General features: G+C 36.3%; 1 protein-coding gene across 1 annotated transcript in view; it reads right to left on the bottom strand.

The window, feature by feature from the left end:
- GXYLT1 (glucoside xylosyltransferase 1) overlaps window positions 1–13130 on the bottom strand; it is a 31768-nt gene extending 18638 nt beyond the window's left edge. The window contains exons 1-3 of the mRNA XM_045554013.1: window positions 13044–13130; window positions 4155–4326; window positions 1462–1587 (exon numbers count right to left, since the gene is read on the bottom strand). Coding sequence (XP_045409969.1) covers window positions 1462–1587; window positions 4155–4326; window positions 13044–13096 — 351 coding nt within the window. The 5' untranslated portion in view covers window positions 13097–13130. The remainder of the gene's footprint in view (window positions 1–1461; window positions 1588–4154; window positions 4327–13043) is intronic.
- Window positions 13131–26147: the final 13017 nt, after the last annotated feature.

The raw sequence follows: 26147 nt of genomic DNA, 5'->3' as shown, positions 1-26147 counted from the left end.
AGTGTTTTATTTTAGTACTTAAAATTCCATTTAGGAATTTAACTAGATTACATCTTTAAATGATCTGGCAAATTGCATATGATAACACCAACAATTAAACTTGTTAATATAGTGTTAACAAAGTGCCATGGTGCCCAGTGTTAATAAAGTACCATAACAAAATGACAGAGAAATGGCCATAAACCGCATGCTTTTCTTGTATCACTTATTATTTTTTGAATAACATGTATGTGTGATTACTTGTTTCATGTGTGTCTTCCCGATCAGACAATAAGCTCCATGAAAACGAGAAACCTGTCTATTCTATTCATTCCTATACACACAGCACTTCAGTATAGATGACTGGCAGAAAATAGGCACTCACATTAATTAATGATTGTGATACTGTAATAACTCAACATAAAATTTATTTTAAAAACTTATAAAGACCCATGAAGTATCTAAAACTTCTTAGGTTTTTTTCCCAATCCTAATCCCTTATTTGTGTTCTTTTTACAATGGAGGGGAAGAAAAAGATCCTAAGATTCAAAATTTTTTATGGACAGCCACAAAGGCACTGCTTAGGTAGACTTGACTACCAAAATTATAACTTAAATTTAAATCTTACTGATATCCTGAATTTGGTAAACTATGTTCTTAATATGCTAAGGACTGCTTTAATTCACTTAGCAATAACAAGTGACTAAAAGTTCTTCCCCATAATTCATATACTTTCCAGAAACTTGCATGCTTTTTAAATTCAATATTTCTACCATCATAAGTATTTTTTTATTGCAATACTGTAAGTATTTTAAACATCACACTGGTCCAAACAACTACTGTGAATTTTAAAATGTGGGTAAAATCAACTCAAAATAGAAGTGATAACCTTATGTCAGAATATTTTTAGATAAAAAGAAAAAAAAAATTAGGGATTCATACCAGAAAAAAACACCAAAGAATAGCCCCACTGAATAAATGGTTTCCATTTTCCCTTTGGGTTCACATGCTTTAAATTTTGTTACTGTGTTTAAGTATCAGTTAGAATAGATAAACTGACTTGGTATAAAACTGAAATTATTATTTAATGCTGCAATCTACCTCACTTCCCAACTCTAAATGTAGTCCACAAGTTGAAGGTGATATTGCCATTGCATTTCTGCTGGCAACAGACTTGGCTTCATCAAGATCTAGCAACTCTCTATTCCTTCTTAGAGATAAAACGGTTCATAGCAACTGAATACATTAAAATGCAAGTAATGGTATTTCAACAGAAATAACTACAAATTTTTCATTTTTAACAGGGGTTACATGACTTGTTCTATGTTAATTTCTTCTCATGTTCAAAAGGAAAATACTAATAGCATACATGCACGTCTATTTATTTAACCGGATTTATATGTTAACTCTTCAGAAATTCATCTGTGTAAAAGTAAGGTTCAAATTAAGAAAAGAAAAAAACACTGGGGCAGAAAAACTTACTGGCAAGAACAATCTCTGAGAAGCACATGGTTTAAAGAGTTTTTTCCATTCCGCGGCATTCTCACTTGGAAAGGTTATGGGGTATAATGTATAATTAAATGTTTGTAGAAATGACCAGCTTTCAAGCTAAAAAATATGAAATAAAAAAAAAGAACCCAGTTTAATTTCACTTTGAATTTTCTCGGTAAAATAATAAACCAAGAGATTATGAAACAAAAGAGCTAAAAATTAAGATAATTTTATGCTGTATACAGTTAAGAGAAAGATTCTTCTCCACCATTTTGTTTTCATTCAAAAATCTAAAAATCATAGTACAATGCCAGAAAGACTTCACCATTAAGATCTGAGGCACAATGAAAATCATCAGGGTATGAATCACAAAATCAGAAAGTTGAAGGAGCCTTGCAAGTGTTCATCTCCCTCAACTTTATCTAATGTGTAAATCCTCTCAATCTCTAAACAAATTAAAAACAGAAAAGTTAAACACAGATATTATTACCATATTATGTATAATAGATGTTAACATTCAAAGTCATACCAAATATGAAACTGGTTAAAAAATATTTGTCCATCAATACATAGTTTTAATATGCCTGGATATTCCTGATAACAAAATATTTTGATATATAGCCAATGCCAATTTTTAAAAAATCATGACAAAAAGCAAAACATCTGAAAATCTATAATGCTATTTATTCTTTAGTATCCTAAATGCGTTTCAAGATACTGAATTGTTTCAAATTCAGTTTAAGTATTACATATCATTCTTGCTTTAATAGAATTGTTGATTCAAATTTCCTAAAGAGTATTCAGAAACAATCTGTGGGGCAAAAAAACTAGGTTTATGTAACAGGTTGAAGATAATCTCTTTTGAATTATGACTGTGCTTAAGTAATTTTTAAAACATTAATACCTTCCAACATAGTTTAAGGTAATACCTTTACTTCCAACACTTTGCTTAGTGTCTCTGTTAAATATTTTAAAACACTAGCACTTTTATCTTCCTTGCCGACTTATTAATGTCACTTTAAGATCCTTTCAATACCAACTTCAAAATAAAATCTTAGTCGGTTTTCATTTAACATTATAATATTTAGTCATCTTTTTTGTACAAAAAGCATGTTCCATGAAATATGTGGTATTCCTTCATCAAAAGCAAAACCAAACGTTGTCAGTGATCATTATAGTCAAAGAAAAATTAAGTTTAAAAATATTGTGTATGTTACATAAGCAATAACTCAGCCAAGTTTGAACATAACACAGAGGTTGCATCTAAGACAAAGCAACAGATGTTTTACTTTTTTATGATATTTCAAAGGTTTCCACAATTGGTAGCAGTCTGTTACTATTTTCCTAACCACTAGGACAAGACTAATTTCTCAGTTAATATTTTAAGAAAACAAGCCAGATAAAGAGGTCAAGATCACAAAAGTATGTATCAAAAATATAGATACCAAAAATATTTTTAAACAGTAAATAAAACTTTTTACCTCTTGGAATCAAATATTTTGGCAGAAAACTAAAAGAGCTGAGATCACAAGTGGTAGTTTTCACTCAATATGCAAAATGAACTAATTTAACTCGAAAAAATATCAAATACTTTTTACATAGTTAGGCCAAGCATGAAAACCCAAATCAGTTTGAGAGATTAATTTAGTGGAGACAGAGACAGACAAACAGATGGGGCAGGGGGTAGCGCAGATATGAATGAATGAATAATCATTAGCATCATCTTTACCACCATGTCAGAACACAGGAAGTAAAATTTCAGGTGAATTTCCTTACATGTTCTCCTCCCTGTATCTGTTCTCATCTTCTTGTAGGTATTCCTCATCTAGTAGGAATTTTTGTTGTTGTTAAAGAGGTTGCAAGGCCGCCCAGATTAATGAGTTTATATTTCACCCTCACTAACAGCTAGGTCATATGATTAAATTCAAACCAATGGGATACTGGCAGAAATGTCAGGGCAACTTCTTAAACTGTCCTTAAAAAAAAGAGGAGACCGCCCTTCTTCACTCCTTCCTCTCATGTTGAATTGAATATGGATGCAATGGCTGGAGCCTGAGTAGCCATCTTGGACCATAACGTAGAAGCCTCATATTGGAAATGGCTCAGCCACAGTCAGATGAAGACAGAGTCCTTGAAGACTAAGAGCTGCCATACAACCCAGATTACCTACTTTTATGTGAGAGAGAAATAAAATCCCATCTTGTTTAAGCCACTGTTACTTTGGGTTTTCTGCCACTGCAGCCAAATTGATTTTAACTAATACAAAGCCAAAGTAAATAACTTTCTTATCAAAGCAAGAAGCCACTTCTCTCCAATTCTCAATCAAGAATTCCCTCCCTTCAAACAGGATTAAAACATATGTGTGCACTCTAAGGCACTCCTAAGCCACGGATAGGGACAAAATTAAATAATACAACTTCTCAGTCAAGATGTCCTGGAACTATAGTCACTAAAGTAAAATCATACTTGGCAAATGACTTTAGGTAGCCTACTCCTGTTCAAAAACAAACCTTACACCCTAGATCCGGACTCAGGCGGCAGTGGTATAAGGAGTATTCCCTACTCTAGAAGGACAGAGTTACAGAATAAATCTTTTTGTTCAATGAAGGAATAAAACAACATCTATTACAGGTATATTATTAAATATTCAACTCTACAACCTTGACTATGTCTCAAATACTTACTCTGGCTTTAAAGCTATCATGTAGCTGATCTTCGGCAAAAATATGGAACTGAAGAGGTTTGATGCTGAAAATGATAGCTGACTTCAACATGGTCATAGTTTCTTCCAGTCTTTCACCGCAGGCAACTACAGCTAGGTGCATTTTCTCAACAGGCTGTACTTTCAGACTATACCTAACAGGAAAGAAAGCCACATTTTCCAACAGTTTTAGTACATGTTTATAACATGGTATTTTTACCATGTTCAAAAACTGAAGCTCAAAACTGCTATTTAAAAAGCTAAGACATGTCTAATTACAAAACATTACAATGTTGCATCAACTGTGTATTTCTATACTCTCAATCAGCCTTTCTCTACCAATTTTCCTCACTAGGAACCACAGAACACAAAAAATATGACTACTTTCTCAATTCTCCCAAGAATCCATAATTAGCACCATTTCAGCTACCCCGCAGAGAAGTTAATTCATTGCTCACACTGGATGCCTTAAGACATTAGGGCTTAATTCTCTCCAGGAACCCACTGAGAAAGGGAACATCGCTGATTTAAAGGTCTTCCATTCGATTTTTAAAAACTTTTTGTTATTTTAAAAAACACCCTTAAACACATTCTTTTTTTAAAAAAATTTAGTAGAAATTACTCTCTGTGATTATTTCATCTAAACTTCTTCCCACACTATCTTCCACCAACCAACAGTTCACTGTAAAGCAAGCTCAGTCATAATTTCATCCATAAATATTTCAGTATTATATCCAATTTTAAATGATGTCAAGAAAAAAATTCCTTCACATAACTTTTTTCAGTGACATACATTCAGCCCCATTTGCCAAATATTCAGCAAAATACTGATATGTCTTTAGAACCTACTTCCAACACAGCAGCAGTGTGTACCGAAAGGTTTAAGTAACCTCTGAAACCTCTTGCATCTGCTGTGCTACTTCTTTTGTGTATCTGGTGTTAGGATAAGCTTGGGTCTTTTTAAAGCTCTCTGTTCTTTTCTGTTGACAGAACTTAGGAAGTAGTAGTATCTCCTCCCTTGTCTGTACCATCTCCTTTCCCCTTTTTTCTTCTGAGCCCGTCAGTTCCTAACACTGAAAAAGTATCAGTGGAGGGAAAACTATTTATGCTTTCTATATCTTTAACAAGAGGACACGAATCCAGTTCATCTCAAAACAGCGCAAGCCACAATGACACAAGTTAAAGACAAGGCAATCAAGACATACAACTTTATAGAACTCTAAATTAGCTCATCCTTCCAGTAACAGCCTCTGATCCTACTTCTCATGGGGTAGAAAGGCCTTCATTAAACCATCATGATGAGACTCTATAATGGGCTCAGATTGCTCAACTGGCCCATAACTATTAATAGACCTTGCTCGAAGTCAAAAACCAAGAGAAGACTTAAAACAAAGCTAGAATAGTCATATGCTGTTTTACACAGAATCCTCCACATACAGAGACAAGAAGTGTATTAAACCTTAAGAAAAATAAGCCAAATATTCCTCAAAGGAAAAAAAATTCCTCTAAAATCAGCACCAGGGACTCCTACTCTTGGGGTTTCTGACAAGGGTTGTTCTGGCCACACAGCCAGAGCTCCTTCCTCCAGCTTCTGCAGTACTGTCTACGGCACTGCATCTGCCTTTCTGTCAGCTCTCCCTCTCATTAAAAGTATTGTATCTAGTACAGGCTCCAACATCTAAACTGACAAAACAAAACATAATTTAAAAGATAGATGTCTCTGACCACCACGCTGCCCCTAGACCCCAAGGACAGGAAAATCAACTGCAACTGGAAGAATCTAAAGTAAACTTCTACACTACAGGAAGTGATAACTATACCCTTCTACGCAGTCGCAGGGGAGCAGCCATTCAAATAATTTTGGCCCCAACTAAATGGCAGAATGTTGTCAGGGTCTATAAAAATGGGCTATATTTTAATCACAGTGTGAATAAGAGAAAAGTCCCTGTGGATTTAAAGATACATTATCCAAAGGACATTTTTAAGTCAAGCCTAGTTTTCTACAGATACACGATTAGAAGAAATTCTTCAGATGATTCAAAGATAATACCCGAAGGTTCCCACGGTTAAACCTGGCATAACCTCAGCATCGAAAGTATGACAGTAATGAATGAAAACATATTAGATTTTAAAAAAGAATCCGTGAGTCCAAAATGATATTAAAAAAAGGGGTAAAGGGAGGGAACCTTTTTTAAAAAAGATGAATACCAATCAATAGACGTAGAAGAAAGGACAGAATTATAAAACTCACTACTGTGCAGTCATCACTGTAACAGATCATTTGGACAAGAATAATCAATGGATGCCGAAACCAAACTGTAACAAAGTATTTCCCCCATACATTACAAAAGGGATAAAGATATAGTTGCAGCCTATAAATGTGAGACCACCATCTTAACCACGTGATCAAACTTAACCAATAATGTCAAACTTATGACATCAGATGCCTCCTGACATGCCCAAAGAAAAATACAGTATCTCCTATGCAGTAATCCTGCCAGAAATCCTGAATCTGATCATAAGTAGACAGTCACGCAAATCCAAATTAAGGGACATTCTTCAAAACTAAACAAAAATATCAAGTCACAAAAGATATCACCACCCCCAACACCCACCAAAAAAGGCTGTGAACAGTCCTAGAATAAAGGAAATTAAGTCAATCTAACAGCTGAATGTAATGTATGATCCTTGACTGGGTCCTGAATGGGGAGGAAAAGATATAAAGGACATTATCAGGAAAATAAGGAAACAGGAATACATTATATTATATATTCAATGAACAGTGTTAAATAACTTGAGGTGACAATTTTATTATGGTTATATTGGAGAATGTCCTTGTTCATAGCAGATACATAATAAATATGTGTATTTAGGGGTGTGTCATGATAACTGCTGTCTCTCAAATGGTTTGGCCAAAAGTAAGTGGCAAAATGTTAACAATAGATAAGTATCTGGGTGAAGGATATTAGTGTGCTCACTGTATTATTCTTGTAACCTCTGTAGATTTGAAACTTATCAAAGCAAAAAGCTGGGGAAGGACGGGCATAACAGAAAAAAGTACTTAATGTTTTAAACATGACAAATTCTAATATAAATACTGCCAACAAAATTCTAAGCCTCAGTAATAAATAGCCTTCTTATTTAAAGTAAATTTCTGCTTTAAAAGAATCATAACTTTCCTTCTATTTCTTTTTCTTTAGACAGTACGAATAGCTTCCAGTGTGCTCCTATAGCCTATTAATTAATTAGCATTCTCTCTCTAAAAAATTATGTATAATATTTAGACTAGGAATTAGCATTAAAATAAAGTACATAAAGTCAAACTAAACAGAATTAAATTTCAAATATCAATTTCCTCAAACTAAAAAATAACTGCCATGAACCTATCTTTAAAAACTTGCAGTTGAACAAAATGGAAAACTATATTTAAAAACATTAACAATAATTTCCTTAATGTATAGCTTTAAAAAGTTTTTCCTTTTACTACAAAAAAAAAGTTATGTTGAATTACCATACTGGGTAAAATAGTTTCAAGAGTTGTATATAAGTCACTTTTGAAACAAAATACCTTTTAAAAAACTCTTCAGGATTTTATGTAAAGTGAAAAAAAAGAAAATCTAAAAATCCAACATGAAATGTAAGTATTAATTTCTAAAATATAATTTAAAATTACATTTTAAATTAATCTGTAAAATTATATTTTAAAATAATCTGTAAAAATATATCTCTTAAAACTGGTATGGGGGATAGGGAGAGATATATTAAAGGATACAAAACTACAGCTAGATAGGAAGAATAAGTTCTAGTGTTCTATAGCACTGTAGGATAACTATAGTTAACAAAAATAGATAGTTTCACAAAGCTACGAGGAGATGATTTACTTATCTATTTATTTATTTATTTATTTATTTATTTATTTATTTATTTATTTATTTATTTATTTTTTGAGACAGGGTCTCACTCTGTTGCCCAGGCTAGAGTACAGTGGCATGATCATAGTTCACTGCAATCTCGAACTCCTGGGCTCAAAACCATCCTCTTACCTCAGCCTTCCAAGTAGCTGGGAGTACAGGCATGTGCCACCATGCCTGTCTAATTTTTTAATTTTTTGTAAAGACGAGGTCTCACTATGTTGCCCAAGCTGGTTTTGAACTCCTGGCCTTAAGCAATCCTCTCACCTTAGCCTCCCAAAGTTCTGGGATTACAGGAGTGTGAGCCACCACACCCAGCCTGGAAGGAGGATATTGAATGATCCCAACACAAAGAAATGATAAATGTTTGAGATGATGGATATACTAATTACCCTGATCTGATTACTATACATTATATGTATTGAAATATCACTATGTACCCCATAAATATGTACAATTATACATTAATTAAAATAACCAAAAAAACAAACTGGTAAAGAACTGCACAAGATAATACAGCTGACTTTAAATTCACCTATGACCAAAGAATTCATGAATCTAAAATCAATTCTCACCATAAAGAGAAAAATTAAATATTTTGAAGAACTGATTTCTTAAAAGCTTAAGTCATAGAAAAATTAGTACATTAAAAACAAATATTTTTGATAATACTAAAATGTGTTTGCATAATGAAAAGTAAAAACAAAAAGAAATTAGAAAAATATTTGTAATCAATGGCAAAAGCAGAATATATTATTCTAAGAGTTCATAAAATAAGCATTAAAAATTCAATAGGTAAGTATCAATACAGATGATACACAGAACAAGCTAAACAAATATAGAAATATGTTCAATAACAAAATATAAATCAATAATACGCTATCATTTTACCTTAATAAGTGGTAAAATTATAACTCCCAATAATGTTAAGGTTATGGTGACCCCAATACACTCCCATAATGCTGGTAAAGGCTTGAATCTACACAATTTTTAGAACACAATTTAGTGATATAATTCATTCTTTTTAACAAATAATTGGACCTCTTTTATACTAGGCACTGAGGTAAGCAAGAAACTCATAATCCTGACCTCATACAACTTGGAGTCTGTTGTGAAAAGACAGAATTTTAAAAGAATAAGAAAGCATAGTCATTGCTTAAATAGAAAAAGGTGGGTAGATTTCTAAGGACGCTCACTACACTAACATCTAACCTCATCTGAAAGTGTTAGGGAAAGCTTCCCAAAGGATCCTCTTAAGCATTTGTTATTCACTGGTTGCCAAGCACCTTGCTAAACATGGGGCATAAATGATGAACACCACATGGTATCAACCTGCAAAGAGGTGACAGTCTAGAGGTGGATAAAGATTCACAATCACAACAGATGTACCATAACCAAGAGGATACAGAGAAGGGAGATGCAGTGGGCAGTGAAGGGAGATTGCACAGTTGGGTAAGTGATGAGTACAGCAGTTAAGGGAACAGGAAAAAAGAGGTACTCATGAGCAACACTGTAAAAGGAGAAGGGTAAGAAGAGTCAACGTGGACTGACGTGGAGAAAGTCAGGTCTGATGCTCAGAAAAGAACTCTGGATTGGAAATAGCAGTTAAACAAATTATTCTGTGACTATCTAGGGAATGAGAGAAAAAAAAGAGCAGGATACTAAGAAACACAGATATTTAAGAAGCAGGGATAGAGGAGTCCAGGAGGAGAGAAATCAAAGAGCTAAGACACTGGTCTGGTCTCAAAAGCTAGAGGTTGACAGAGTTGAAAGAAAAATGAAGTGGTAAACAGTGTCAAATGGACAAGAAAAGTAAGATTAGGCCCCAGAAGAACAATTCAGAGCTCAGGAGTGATTGCAAGGAGAGTCAGGTGACAGATTCTGCTCCTAGATGGTTGAGGTGTGAAGGTTTTTATTTTATTTAAGGAAGTAAAGAGTAGGTAGGTACTCTTAAAAGAAGTTTGCTGGTGAATGGAAAGAGAGTAAACAGCAAGCTGTTGTAAGGATTTTGTGTTTGGTTTTGTTTTAAGGACAGAAGAGATGTGAGCATTCTGACATGCTACTGGGAAGCAATCAGTCAAATAGGAGACTGAGTAAATGCAAATACAAATTACTTTCTAAGTTCTCAAAGAAAAATAAAGCTGTAAGCATGAAATGCTTTCCAAAACTCAATGGAATGATGTGTAGCAACTGACATAATTACGAAGACCATATTAGGTGGAAAAAGTACAATTTTAAACTCAAAATTCAAGATTGGTCTATACCTTAATCACAACTTTGTAAAAGCCTAATATGTATACGAATGATGAAAACACTTGAGATGGGAATTGAGGCCACTTTTCTTTTTTGTATCATTTTATGTTCACTGTACAATAATTGGGAGGAAATGATCCCTCAGATAAGCTTTGATCAAAATTATATTAAGAATTCAAGTTGGGAAAGCTAAGAGAGACCTGGGAAGAAGAATGTGGTGCCCAGCTAAGGCACCTGACTCTCTGATGCCAGGCAAAATGTGACACCAAAAGTGATAGTAAAGAGGAATTCCAATGAAGATTTACCAAGTGGGGAGAGAAGGTCTTAAAGTCAGCCAAAAATGATGTATTATGTAGAGTAAATACTGAAATGGAGGGTAAGAATGATATGGCCATTGTATACAATTTTAGCTTATCTGCATGTTTGAAATAGGGTGATTAAATGCAAGGGATCCTTAGTTCTAAGTAAGAAACTAAGTTTGAGAGATGTTTACATAATAGCATACATATAACAAAACAGTTACTATTTTTTATGTAATCACACGATATAATGGATGCAATATTACAGGTAGAAAGTATAACAGAGGAATTTAACTTCTAAAATCTCAAATTTGGGATTATTACTCATGCTATAATTTACAAAAGGGTCTGGGTTATATAAATCAGAGTATATTGAAGTTTTCAAGTTTACCCAGCTTCCAGAGTTAGCAGAATTATGTCACAAGGCAAAGTGGTACTTGTCGATACTTCATTCATTAATATTCATAAGAATGAAAACACATGAAGCTCCAATTCTCCAAAATTATAAACAAACTGAAGGGTAAGATTATCTTTAAAAGTTAGAATAGGGTGGGTGCGGTGGCTCACGCCTATAATCCTAGCACTCTGGGAGGCAGAGGCAGGTGGATCGCTAGAGGTCAGGAGTTCGAGACCAGCCTGAGCAAGAGCAAGACCCCATCTCTACTAAAAATAGAAAGAAGTTATATGGACATCTAAAAATATATATATAGAGAAAAAAAATTAGCCAGGCATGGTGGCACATGCCTGTAGTCCCAGCTACTCGGGAGGCTGAGGCAGAAGGATTGCTTGAGCCCAGGAGTTCGAGGTTGCTGTGAGCTAGGCTGACGCCACGGCACTCTGGCCAGGGTGACAGAGCAAGACTCTGTCTCAAAAAAAAAAAAAAAAAGTTAGAATAATCTGACTTGGACTGATGCATACTGAAATTTCAATCACGCAATATCTTCCACAACAAGATATAATTAAAATATCTGATTTAAACTATTCCTTGCAAGTTGTTCATGGAATGCATATTGCTTTGAGAGGGGGTGGGGGACAAGTTATGGGATGGGGAGATGTTGACCAGAGGGTACAAAGTTCCAGTCAGATAGGAGGAATAAGTTTTCAAGATCTATTGCACAGCAAAGTAGCCATAATTAATAATGATGTATCAAATATTTCAAAACTGCTAAGAGAATAGGTTTTAAATGTTCTCACTACAAAAAGAAACTAAATATGTCATGTGATAGATGTTAATGAGCTTGTTATAATCATTCCACAGTGTATACATAAATCAAAACATCACATTGTACCTCATCAATATATATTTGTCAATTAAAAATAAAAATTTTAATTAATTTTTTTTTAAATAAAGTTCTTCCTACATAGAACACTTTACCTCCTGTCCTTGAACCTAGCTAATAAACTAACTATTCATCATCTAGTCAGTCCCTCCAGGAAGCCCCTCCCTGATGCCATAAGATGACTCATCATAGTTACAACATGTCACCCTTTATTGTAATCTCAGGTTTACTAGTGTGAGGCTCTCCTTAGAATGTAAGCTCCAGAAGGATAGAGCCACATTAACCTGACTCAAGAGTCTGGTTCTTAGCACCTAAAACAGTGCCTGGCAAACAGAATGAGTAAAATTAACATTTAAATGAATCATGAAGATACAGCAAAAACAGATGATTCTCAGAGAAATTTTACTCTAAGGAAGGGTATTTCAGGCTACTACCCCGCTCTCCTCTCCTACTATCTCAGGGAGACAGCCTGAGAGTCACTGCCTTATGCCATTCCTATCAACACTTGTTTCTTTCATTGAATTTTAGAGCAGGAAGGGACCCAAGAGGTCAGTCAATCCAACACCTTCATTATCCAGAGAAGTGAACAAAGCCAAACTATTTGGTAACTTAAAAGTTCAATAAATGATGTCATATCATTTGCTGCTTCCTCAAATACTTGCCTTTATCCTCCCATTCCACAATATTCAATCTCTCTGCTAATAACAAATATAATCCTTTCCCAGTTGTCCCCAACCACCTACAAAATGTTTTTTTAGTACATCAGCTTTAAATTAAATGCTACATATCTATATATATCTGTATCTGTAAATATCAGTGGGAACCTATCTTTATCACCTGTTTATCACCTGTTACCTAAAGTTAGATCATAAATTCTAAGAACAATGGTTTACCTTAATAACATATTAAAAGAATTTAGAGCAGTTATATGCAGCATGTACTAAAAATTTGTGGTAACTACAAAGTGGGAAAAAGAAATAGAAAACTCAACGAGAAAATAAATTATTTACTTGTATAATATTAAAATATAAGAAAAGAAACATTTTGCATCCTATTACAATCAAAAGTTTTATTACCTACTATCTACTCTTAACCTACACTGATCTATCAATTAAATGTAAGTGCCTACCTAAAAGCCGCTTCCCAAAAGCAGTTCATTCCACAAACATCAGAGGGCAGCATCCAATAGGGATTCCAGTAACACAGAGAGAAATCTTTACACCTAACAGAGTAAGACAGAAACATCCTATGTGAGTATTTTGGTTGGGAACTAACAAGGAATTTGCTAACACAATAACTTACTGTTCTATTTCAGAGCAACAAACCAGCAAATCCAAGTTGCTATCAGTGTTGTTGTTGTTTTGGAAAATTGATTTCTCCTCCCTTAGGGCATCATTATTTTAAATAAGACTTGAAAGTAGAATATACTACTGATTGGCAAAGTTTTCTAGTCAGTAACTCTTCAGATATATTAGAATCCCCTCACCAGATGATAGAGACAAACTATGTCTTCTAAAATTTTCTTCACGGACCACACATATTCCCCTAGAACAAAATCCATTTCAGCCAAACAAAATATTTACTTATCCTGAAACAAAATAAAAATGCCACAAATGCTGGTAGAAAGGGAAAAGAGGATCTTCTACATTAATCCTCAATCCAAGCTACCTGTATGGTGTTTTAAACTGAAAAATAAGAAATCATAATGGCCAACAAGTATATGAAAAAATGCTCAACATCTGTAATTATCAGGGAAATGCAAAACCACAATGAGATGCCATCTCATCCCGGTCAAAATGGCTACTATCAAAAAGAAAAAATAACAGATGTTGGGGAGGATGTAGAGAACAGGGAGCACTTGTACGGGGCTGGTGGGAATGTAAATTAGTACAGCTTCTATGGAGATCAGTGTGGAGATTCCTCAAAAAACTAAATATCCAGTGATGGATGCTCTGAAGGCCCTGGCTTCACCACAGTGCAATATATCAGTGTAGCAAAATTGTACCTGTGCCCCATGAATATAAACAAATTAAAAAAAAAAAACTAAAAATAGAACTACCATATGATCCAGCAATCCCACTACAGGGTATACATCCGAAAGAAAAGAAATCAGAATATCAAAAAGATATCTGCACTGTCCTCTTTATTGCAGCACTATTCATAATAGCCAAGATATAGAATCAACCTAAGAATACAACAGCAGATGAACAGATAAAGGAAATGTAGTACATATACACAATGGAATATTATTCCATCATTAAAAAAATGAAATCTTGTCATTTGCAGCAACATGGATGGAACCGGAGGACATCAGGTTGAGTGAAATAAGCCAGAGACAGAATCCCCATGTCAGATCTCACGCAGGTAGAAAGTAGAATGGTGGCCACCAGAGGCTAAAAAGAGTAGGGGTGTAGGGGTATGAAGAGAGGTTGGTTAATGGGTACAAAAATACAGTTAGATAGAGGAATAAGTTCTAGTGCTCAATAGCACAGCAGAGTGACTACAGTTAACAATAATTTATTGTATACTTCAAAACAAAACAGCTATAAAAAAGATCTGAAATGTATCCAACACAAAGAAATGATAAATGTTTGAGGTGATGGATACCCCAATTACTCTGATTTCATCACTACACATTGTATGCATGTATCAAAATATCAACGTACCCCAGAAATATGTAAAATCAATATGTATCGAAATATTAACAAAAAAAGAAATCACACTGCCCCGTTGCAATATCTACATTGTCTCAGTTTCATATTACACAAGCTAAAATGGAGGATCAAGTGTGGTCTTCCTTCTTAGATTGCAGGTTGGAGCTAAAAAGGCCTCATGTTACAGAAAGTATGTGTTTCATTGTTATTTCTTTTCAAAACAATAGCCTAAAATTCACTTCAATGGAGGCCCGGGTACTAAAGTATGTATGAAGTCAGGGTGAGTCAATAAACCAGGCCAATTCATACCTCATCACTATGGAGCTTTGCTTTCTCTTGCTATGAATTCAATTATGAGTTGCTGTTTTTGTATCAAAAAGTCTATGAAATTTCTGATTTACAAAAATCTACTATCACATCTCTCAAAAATGTCAAAAGTCTAAAGCAGGAGTTGTCAGTCCTGGATGCATAATGAAATCACCCAGAGAGCCCCACATCAGACTTACTAAATCAGAATCTCTGTGAACACAGTCTGGCACTGGTGGTTTTTAAAATGCTGCTTATTGGGCAGGCGTGGTGGTTCACACCTGTAATCCTAGCACTCAGGGAGGCTGAGGTGGGAGGATCAGTTGAGGTCAGGAGGTTCAAGACCAGCCTGAGGAAGAGCAAGACCTCATCTTTACTAAAAATAGAAAAAAAAATTAGCCAGGCATGGTGATGCATGCGTGTAGTCCCAGCTACTCGGGAGGCTGAGGCATGAGGATGGCTTAAGCCCAGGAGTTTGAGGTTGCAGTGAGCCATGATGATGCCACTGCACTCTAGCCTGGGCAACAGAGCAAGACCTTGTCTCAAAAAAAAAAAAAAAAAAAAAAGAAGTAGGATCTATCTCTCCTTACCCAGAATCTAGGTGAGCTCTGTGACTACCTTGACAAATAGAATCTGATGATATGATACTGTGCCAATTTCCAAACCCTTGCCTGAAGAGCAACTTCCACCTCCTATCTCTTGGAACATTCCTTGAAGCCAGTCTCCATGATGTAAGAAGCCCAAGGCATATGGAGAAGCCATTTGAGAGGACGCAGGTCAAAGCCCCAGCTGAGCTCACAGTCCTCTTCTCAATGCCAAATCTCACTTTTCCTATATCCATTCATTCAATAAATCAATAAATTATGTACTGAATAACCATCTACATGGGCTAAATACTGAAAACAAAATAGTGATTAATATGGACATGGATCATACTGTCTGGCAGGGAATGACAGAATCTCATCTTGGATAGTGCAATATGGGAGACCTACCCAACATCCAGGTTACACAATTCTTCAACTCCAGTAACTTTTACGTCCTCTCCCCTTCAGTTAAAAATGGCAAATCCTGCACCTTGTAATCACCTAAAACTGCAATCTTAAACTCCAATACCTCCTATCTCAGACTAGTCTTCTATCTTTTAGGTCATTAAATATGAAATGTCCAATTTCAAATCAAAAGTGTTTATTATATCTCAAACAAGAAGCATTACAATTAAAGTATACACTTAACTATGAACACAGTCTTGCCATCTTAACAGTAGCTTGCTTATGCCAGCAGCAAAGAAGCCTGGAGAGCAACTGGCCATGAAATCACGAAAGGTGTTTTCCACAGCTTGTTGAGAATTGAATATTTTTCCTTGCAAGAAGTGGTCTAAAGCCTGGAAGAAGTGGCAGTCAGTTGGTGCAAGACGTGTTGAATGTGGTGGATGACAGAGAGGTTCCAAGTCCAGGCTCTGCATGCAGTCTGAGTAGCGTTGTTCGTGTGACATGTGGTTGAGCATTGTCTTGCAAGAGGATTGGCCTGTCTCTACTGACCAATCTCGGCTGTTTAATCCCAAGCATTGTCATCATTTCACCCAATTTGTTGAAGTAAATATCCGTTGTAATCAACCAACCAGGTTTCATGGAGCTGTAGTAGATAATACCAGCACTGGACCATCAAACAGACATGATTAGCTTTTTTTGATGAATATTCGGTTTTGGTCTGTGTTTCAGCACTTCATCTTTATCCAACCCTTGTGCTGAATGCTTGTGATTATCAAAAAGAATCCATTTTTCGTTACACGTTATACAATATGATGTAGAAATAGTTCACTTTTATGTCATGACAGCAAAGAAAGGCCAGCTTTGAGATGATTTCTCTTCTGGCACTCATTTAATGCATGTGGAATCATCTATCCAGCTTCTTTACCTTGCTCGTTTGTTTCAAATGGTCCAATTAGGTTGAGATGGATTCACTTCTGCTACAGCTTTCAGCTCATCATTATCCACCTTGGTCTCAGGTCACCCCCGTAGCTCACTTTCAAGATTAAAATCATCAGAACTGGGGCACTGGTACTTTGAGACAGGAGTCTGCCGACCCCCTCAATTGCTGGCAAATTAATAAACTCCTCTTTCCTTATCCTCAAAGTAAATAAATAAATAAATCACCAGAATGAAACTTCTCAAACCATCGATATACTGTGCATTCATTAGCCACATCCTTCCCAAACACTCTGTTGGTATTTTGAGCTGTCTGCGCAACATTGGTTCCATGAAAATAACATGGATTTTTGACATATCCATGGTTTCACAAAAATTGCTCTAAAAAAATTTTGAAAGATAATCACAAGCCAAACGATATGTTTGAAAGGCATGTATTGTGAAGGATGTACCTTCACAGTAAACATAAAACAAGAAGTGTCAAAGTGAAATGTCAGAGATATCAACTGTCAAACTTATACTTAGGGAAACTGGAAATTTCATATTTAATGACTTAAATAATTCTCTACATCCCATTACATCTGTTTGGAAATCATTCAGCCCTCCAATCACATGCTTCCTACTTATAAGCTCCCTTCTCTATTCATTCCCTTCCCTACTCATACTAAACTACATGGTCCATCTGTTTACTTTCTTACATCCACAACTTCTAACTTCTACCTCATTCTTTCACCATACCTTCTCTGTACAATCCCACATTGAAACCAAGCCATTCATTCACCTTCTTAGATGAATACTGAAGAATAGTTGACACAACCATGCTGATTAGAAGTACACATTCAGCAGGATGTTGGCACTTTGAGATGGGAGTCTGCCAACCTCCTTATTGGCTGGCAAATTAATAAACTTCTCTTTCCTTTTTCCTTCTCAAAAAAAAAAAAAAAAAACCAACTATACAGTCAGTATTCCCTTCAGCTAGTCCCTCAAGCTTACTACCAACTGTATATGCGTTCCACCTGCTCTTTATGGCCTATCTTCTTCTTAGTGGTCCTTAAAGACCTCGTTGTGTCAATTAGCCCTTCTTTCTCCTTACTCAGTAATGTCTATTTGTAATTTACAACTTTATAGTTAAGGGTAATTAAGGGTAGTTAAGGATTATACAACCCTCCTCACTACCATGTGCCATGCGCCTGCCTCTGATGGAGAAGCATATACCCCTGCCTCACTTACTGACTGTGACCTCATTCAAGTAACTTGCTTTGGGCAAAGTTCTATGAACAGACAGAACATTGAGGCATAAGAGTAGATGCTTCAACTCAGATTGTGAAATTCAATCTGGCCTTTTACTCATCTCCTACCTAGAGACTGGGCATATCCAACACACAGACTGCTCCTTCAGCCTGAGTCCCAGGATGAGGGCATACACAAAGCAAAGTCATATCTATCTATAGACATATAACGTGTGCAAGAAATAAACGTTTGTTATAAACCGTTAAGATGTCTGGGGTTGTTACAAAGCAAAGCAGAATAATACAAGCCATAATTCCCTTTTAAAGTTAAAATTTAATGGTTTTTAGTATATTCACAAAGTTGTGCAACCAGGACCCAACAGTTACATTTCTAGGTATATATACTCAAGAGAATTAAAAACATATGTTTATAGAAAAATTATACATAAATGTTCATAGCAGCATTATTCATAATAGTAGAAAAGTAGAAAACAACCCAAATACTCATCAACTAATAAATGAATAAACAAAATGTAGTATATCCATACAATGGAATATTATTTGTCCATAAAAAGGAATGATGTGTGGTGATACATGCTACAGTGGATCAACCTTGAGAACATTATCCTATGTAAGAAGCCAGATTCAAAAAGCCACATGTTGTGGGATTCATTTAATATATGAAATGCCCAGAACAGGCAAACCTATGGAGACAAATGTTACTGTTAATGGATACAGGGTTTCTTTCTGTTTTTTTTTTTTTTTTTGGCATCATCATAGCTCACTGCAACCTCAAACTCCTGGGCTCAAGCAATCCTCTTGCCTCAGCCTTCCAAGTAGCTGGGACTACAGGCATGTGCCACCACACCCAGCTAATTTTTTCAATTCTGGGGAGAGATGGGGTCTTGCTCTTGCTCAGGCTGGTCTTGAACTCATGACCTCAAGTAATCCTCCCACCTCCCAGAGTGCTAGGATTACAGGGGTGAGCCACTGCACCCAGCCGAGTTTCTTTCTGAAATAATGATTATCTCCACAAAGGATTAATACAGACACAACTGGATGGGAAAAATAAAGTTTTAGGTAAGTTTCTTGACCATAATTCAATGTCAAAAATCACACAGTATATAGAAAGGATGTTCTTCTTTCTTTACTAGAAATATAAGAGCATATGCGTTAGTGAATACACATGCCGTTTACCATTTTTAAAAAAATCATAAAACACTGAGATACTGCTGGCAAGAAGTGGAATAATTTATTTACAGTTTCTTAATGCCCAGATACCCATTCTCTCACTTACAAAAAACTGGTTTTGGAGATTAAGATAAAAAGTAGAAACTCATACTGAGAACTCATTATGTAACAGTAACTCATTACAAGCAATAAATTAGGAAAAGCAACTAATCTGAAGACAGCACTTGTAATTTCAGGTCAAAAAGAAAAATTAAAGTTTAAAAATATTGGAAAAGTAAAGGTACTTATGCAGGTTCTGATTATTAGCTGTTTAAAACTGTTTAAAGTGGAACATTAGATATACAACATTCAAAGAGGTAACTCTATTAAATAATTTTAATGGGGCAAAACAGTAAGCTGAGCTAAATAGGTGTGACTTCAGGTGTGACATCCAAAAGCAGTGAAGTCCATAAATGTGAATTTTTTCACTATGGATCAAATTGAAATAAAACTTTAGTATGGCATATCCTCAAATTCATAAAGCTTAATGCATCTAGTTCTAGGTGGCTCATCTACAAGCAGACTGATCAAGGGGTAGCACAAGGGATCTTTGTGGTGATGAAACAGTTCTATCTCCTAACTGTGGGAGTGGTTACATGAAATTTACATGTGGTAAAATTGCATAAAACCACACATACACACATTTGCACACATAAAACTGGTGATATCTGAATAAGGTCTATGGATGATTGTACAATGTTAATTTCTGGGGTTATAATATTGCACTATACTGATACATATATATTCCAGATTTAGTGATACTGTACTGTGGTAAGGTAAGATGTTACTACTGAGGAAAACTGACTGAAGGATACATAGGGTGTTTCTTCAACTTTGTGTGAATCTACATTTCAAAATAGAAAGTTGTTTTTTTAAAAGGGCAAGCTAATCAAAATTTCTAGTACCTAAAAAATGTTTCAAAAACTGAGACATTTCATGCTCTGAATTAAAGCAATTAACAATAATGTTCACCGCAATATGAAGTTTACTTAAATCCAGTGACAAAAGGTCTCTTATACTTTTAAATTAAGCTGGAAAAGATAATTTTCATTTCAACATGTCCATGATAGTCATGAGGCTTTAGTGAAAACCATGCACAACCTACAGAGTCAGAAATATGTTTAGGCATGTCCAGCATAAGAATGTGGCCGTATGAATGAAGTGCTGAAGGCAACAATGCAACTTCAAGGCACAGATACCTCCACTGTGGCTGTGCAAGAGAAAGAAAGATGCTTATGGACACAATAAAGGAGGCCATTCCCATGACATTGCCAAATCATCATTATTTAAGATGGCCTGGGTCACTCATGTTAAACTAAATTGTCTCCAGACAATCCAATTTCTAGCACTAAGTCAGATCTTTACTTCTTTTTCTTAAATCTCTAATTTCATGAATACTCAGTAAGTGGGAAAAACACTGCTTATACAGAAATGGCACTGAAACAATTATCTATTTAAAAAAAAAGTTAGCATCACACAGTACCCTCCCCCCCAAAAAAAACTGAAAGATTTAAATGTAAAAAAAGGAGAAAAATATGAACCAAGGAGAAACAAAGAAAAAAAGAAAAAGAAAACGAGAAAAAAAACAAACTCTGGTAGAAGGTTTTTCCATGCATGTTAAAGGTAAAAACAAAAAAGTAAAAAGCAACCAATTTGAAAACATAAAAATTTTACACTTCATATGATATATACATTATGAACAAAATTTAAGTTACTATGTAGCAGGAAGTATTTCCAACAGGTATGGCACACAGATATTAATCTTAATGTTTTAAAATAAGATTTCCAAATCAAAAGTACATATTATTTTTTCATTAGCCAATTCAGTTTTCCCTCCAAAAGCACAGAACAATATTTTAATTAATTACTAGCATTCATTAAATACTATGTGTCAGGTTTTTGCTAAGCACTTGTTATGGTCTGAATGTTTACATCCCCCCAAAATTCACATGTTGAAACCTAATTACCAATGTAAAGATGTCATGAAGTAGGCAGGGCTTTTGGTAGGTGATTAGGTCATGAATGGGATTACTGCCCTTACAACAGAGGCCCTAGAGGGTTACCTTGCCTCTTCCACCACGTGGGAATACAGCAAGGAGTTGTCATCTATGAACCAAGAAACAGGCCCTCATTAGGCACCAAATCTGCTGGTACCTTGACTTGGATTTCCAGCCTCCAGAACTGTGTGAGAAATAAGTTTCTGTTGTTTATAAGCTACCCAGACTATGATACTCTGTTATAGTAGCCCCAACGGACTAAGACAGCACTTTATGAACATGTGAGTGGATACCACTATGATCTTCAATGAACTAAAATACAAGCTACAGGGTACTGGTTTTATATAAAATGCTTCTGCATTAACAAAGCAGAGTTTAAGATGACATGACACTTCAGTGTCCATAACAACTATCTTTAATGTTCACTGCCCCAACTCTTCTTTAAAAATAACTGCAGAAAAGAGGGAGAAAACTTCTTCATTAAAAACAGTAGTGCAAAAATAATGGTCAAACCATTATGAGCTATATCAGTGGTTCTCAATCTTTGGTTTTATAACAACATGCAGCACATATCTAAAATATAGATTCCTGGATCCCACTGCCAGGCATTCTGGTTTAGCAGGTCTCAACTGGGGTCTAAGGACCAGAATTTTTCTGAGGTTAGAAATTGGGGGGGGGGGAATCTTAAAATTTAAATTATCAAAATGATCCTATTAGCTACAATTTTACTGTGCCATTGCTTCATTCTAGGTAATCTATACCACCAGCTATTTCATTTCAATTCTCACAAACAACTCAATATCATAGTACTCTTATTTCTAAATGATGAGGAAATGTGTTCAAGGTTGACACAGCAAGTGAATAGCAAAGCTGAAGTTTGTTACTCTAAAGCCCTTACTCTTTCCATTCTTTAAATTCTTAGTATATCCTACTAGCGTTCACAGGATCCAGCAGAAATGGTAACTCTATGGCCTAACCAGATGTGAAAAGGAAAATGAGGTGAACTACTTCCCTGTTTCACAGTAAGTCATACAGAGGCCACAATGAGTCCAGAAATGGTGTCAATGAAATGTTTAGTAGCTTCTCCATTGCCCACTACCACTACTGCTGTATAGCCACAAATGAAATCTTGATAATCACCACCAAGACTCGCCAGTGAAATGTGAGAATTTAATCACCCTGACTAGCTAAAATGCAGAGCCACAAAGTGGTATAATGCCTTCTGAGAAGTACTAATGCCTGGTAATAACAACTGCTTTCTACTGAAAACCTTAATACAGCCTGTCCATATTAATGGCTTAAAGGAGTCTCTCTATGTGGAAAAGCCACTGCCTATCCCTCTCCTTTGAGGCACCACTCCTCTCCAACACCAATCATGTTATTCTGTCTGCCTACAGATGTGCTAGTGGCACAGAGCCGGCAAATCAGAGATCCCCATCCCAGGCAACACTGACTGGTCCAGGGATGGGCATGCAATCCTGCCTTTTCCTGGGATCTTCTATTTGAGATTAGAGAAGAAAACCTGCAAAGAACAGGACCCCATGAACAAAGCCGGTCTGCAGTGGAATAGAGTAAGAGACCTCAGTCCTTGAAGTCCCTGGAGCTGCCCTGGTATCTGCAGCTTTTTGTTCAATTTTGCTCCTTCCAGCAACTCATATAAGCCTATAAATATCCATTTTCCTTAAGATGGTTTTATTCGATCTTAATGACAACTAAGAATTCTATTACAAATTAAGGTAATTTAATGCACAGCATGGTCACTACAGTTAACAATACTGTACTGTGTACTTGAAACTTGCTAAGATGGTAGCTCTTTAGTGTTCTTATCACAAAAAAAGGTAAACTATATGAGGTGATGAATGGTAACCAGCTTGACAGCGATCATTTCACAATATACAGATATCAAAGCATCACGTTGTATGCCTTAAATATATACAATTTCTACTAGTCAGTTATACCCCAGTAAAGCTGGAACAAAATTATGTAAGGTAATTATTGTCTACACTTTACAGGTGAGGAAATTAAAGCACAGAAGTGACATAATTTGGCCAAGGTCTCACAGCAACCAGAGCCAGCATGAAAATACAGGTTTGTCTGACTCTTAAGACCTACATATTTTCTGATTACTAAAATAATGGCTTCAAAAAGAATGCACTAATTGATAAAAGATTTCAGTGAAAATTTGTTCCTATCATTTTAAATTTCTTACTTCAAGAATTTTGGAAAGGCTGGGCACGGTGGCTCATGCCTGGTGGCTTATGCCTGTAATTCCCAGCATTTCAGAGGCCAAAGTAGGAGGATCGCTTAAGGCTAGGAGTTCAAGACCAGCCTGGGAAACGTAGGGAGACCCTACCTCTACAAAAACTTAGCCATGCATGGTAGCATTTACCTGTAGTCCCAGTTACTCGGGAAGCAGGCAGGAGGATTACTTGAGCCCAGGAATTCAAGGTTTTACACTCCAACCTAGGTGACAGAGTGACACCTATGGCTTAAAAAAAAAAAAGGACTTGGAAGGACCTGACCTTTCTAAGTACTTTGTTGCCATGGAATCCTGTGCAATAAACACTTTTTATAAGATTTGACCAATAGAACCTATTGGATATAAACCTAGGTCCCATGTTTTAAATGAAAGAAATAAATAATAGTTGTAATCTTTCAGGTAAGATGACATCAAAAAAGGCAAGAATGCAATGATACTCAAGTCCTACAGAAAAGAGGACTTGCCTCTTGGCTTGCCTCATAGCCCCCACTGCCCCCTGAGTCCACTATCTGGACGAGACTCTTATTTTTCTTTATAGAAAGAGCTCTTGTACAGCAATCAAAGGATACACAGTTTCCAATCCTGTTCCAATTTCTGATGCCCTTTAGATCTTGGCCAAATAATTTACACATAGAAAGAGAGATTAAGGAGACCTACTTCATATCACATGGTAACCAAAAAAGTTGATTTAACTCTGAGATCTCTATAAAGATGTTATAAATGGTATCTAAAATAAAAAGACTACTAAGGTCTTAGGAATTTGCCCTTCAACAAATCACAGGGTAAGAAAAGTGACAATCTAGCTTTCCCATGTTGCCACTCTGCTGGAAGTCTCCTTATGCATGCAATTGCGGTGAAATGTTCTTTACCACATTTTTAGAAAGACTGATACACCTTTAGTTTTAACTTAGATGTACACCTCCTTTAAAATAAAAAGTAATGCTACTCAGAGAGCCTATAAAAGTACAGCACTTCAGCAGATACAACTCTGACACATCAAACTTAAGATTTCAGTAATGGCTCTATTAGATATTTATTAAAACTAGGCTCTTATTTTCTAAATTTCAAACAAAGTAATTCTGTTAAAATTAGCTGGCCAAGCAAACATAATTTATAAAACTGCCGCAAAATAAAGTACCTGAGAGTGCTAAAAAGGAACATTACTCTATCAAACTGAAATGCTAATATCAGTGTAATTTCATTCAATGTTTGATTAAAATATTGCTACCTTACATTTCTATCTAATACAGAAATAATTCCTTTTCTATAAGTATAACTGCTTCACAATAACATAATAGGCCATGAACAGTTTAGCTTCCATCTGTCATTTTTTCATGTGCTCATTCAAGTCTTCAGTCACTGCCTCTCCCAGGACACATAATTGAGGGTTGATAAACCTGGCTCTGGAAGTAGTTCTGCTTTTAGCATAATAGTTCTTGCTAGTAATGAATACAGAGCCCTGATGCAGGAAATTACCATGAGTGTAATGAAATCCTGGGGTAAAAACATGACAATTCGGCCTTTCCACGCACTTCCTCTACCCACACTTCCCACTTTCATGCTGGGAATGACCATCAACTCTCACAATGATATTAAACAGCCTACAGCTCACCCAGTACTGCTTTCTCATAGGGACATTATACTTTCCTATATCAAAGCAGCATTTGCCTCCGAGTAGGGAGGACTTCAGGTCCTTTTCAGACATGCCCACAAATAGAGGCAATGTAAATGTTTAGCTCTTATTAAGCAATGACAAAAACATTCCTATTTCCATTTAAATCTCATGTTCATTCCAACTCTGGCAGTGATTTCTGTAAATCCATCTAAGTCATTATGCTGCTTTTTAAATACCGATTTCTCAAGAAAGATACCTCCACCCCATCCCACAAGACTTGAGCATGCTAAGGATCGCTCATTTTTGTTAATTTTCTCTAAGTTTCAGAATAAACCAAGCGGTTCCAAAAGAAAAATTCACAACCCGCACAAATGCCATGTCCAGATTTAACTAACCACGGGTAATAATGAAAATTGTAAGCGTTAACACACAAAAATTATATGCCTCTTTCAAGAGAGGGGGAAAAAAAACCCACTGAAGTAGGGCGCCTGTCTGATGTTTAAAATATCTCAACTTGAACTCCATGGAAACAAGAGGGAATTCGCAGTAGCCAGAGAGCAATAAGGCTTAGGTAGGCACCTCTTAGTTTTCAGTGGATCATTTTTTTTTTTTACAAAAGTTGAAGATTTCTAACTGCTTTAAAGAGCGCGTGAGGACTGGGTCCACACAAAAATGTGGGATGCTCTCAGGGGGGAGCAGCGCCCAGTTCACCCCGGCCTGAGGGGATGGAGGGAACCGAGCGAAGGGGTCAGAGACGGCGGGGGCGCGGCACGGACCGCGAGCAGCCCGGCCCAGGCCGAGCCCCGCGCGCCGCGCCCGCCCCAGCCGGCCCCGGAGCGGCCCGTACCTGTCCGCCCGCCCGGGATGCGCCGCGCTGCCCGCGCCGCCCGCGCCTCTCGCGGCGCCGCGTCCGCCGCCCGCGAGCCAGGAAGCCGCTGCGGCCTGCGGCTTCCCGCCACCGCCGCCCGCCCCTTCCTCCAGGGACACAGCGAGCTGGCTGAAGGCGTAGAGGAGCGA

Source organism: Lemur catta, chromosome 6 (assembly GCF_020740605.2).
Source record: "Lemur catta isolate mLemCat1 chromosome 6, mLemCat1.pri, whole genome shotgun sequence".
In the NCBI taxonomy this organism is placed as follows: Eukaryota; Metazoa; Chordata; class Mammalia; order Primates; family Lemuridae; genus Lemur; species Lemur catta.
The sequence above is the reverse complement of the archived record's forward strand: the minus strand, read 5'-3'. Positions and strand labels throughout refer to the sequence as shown.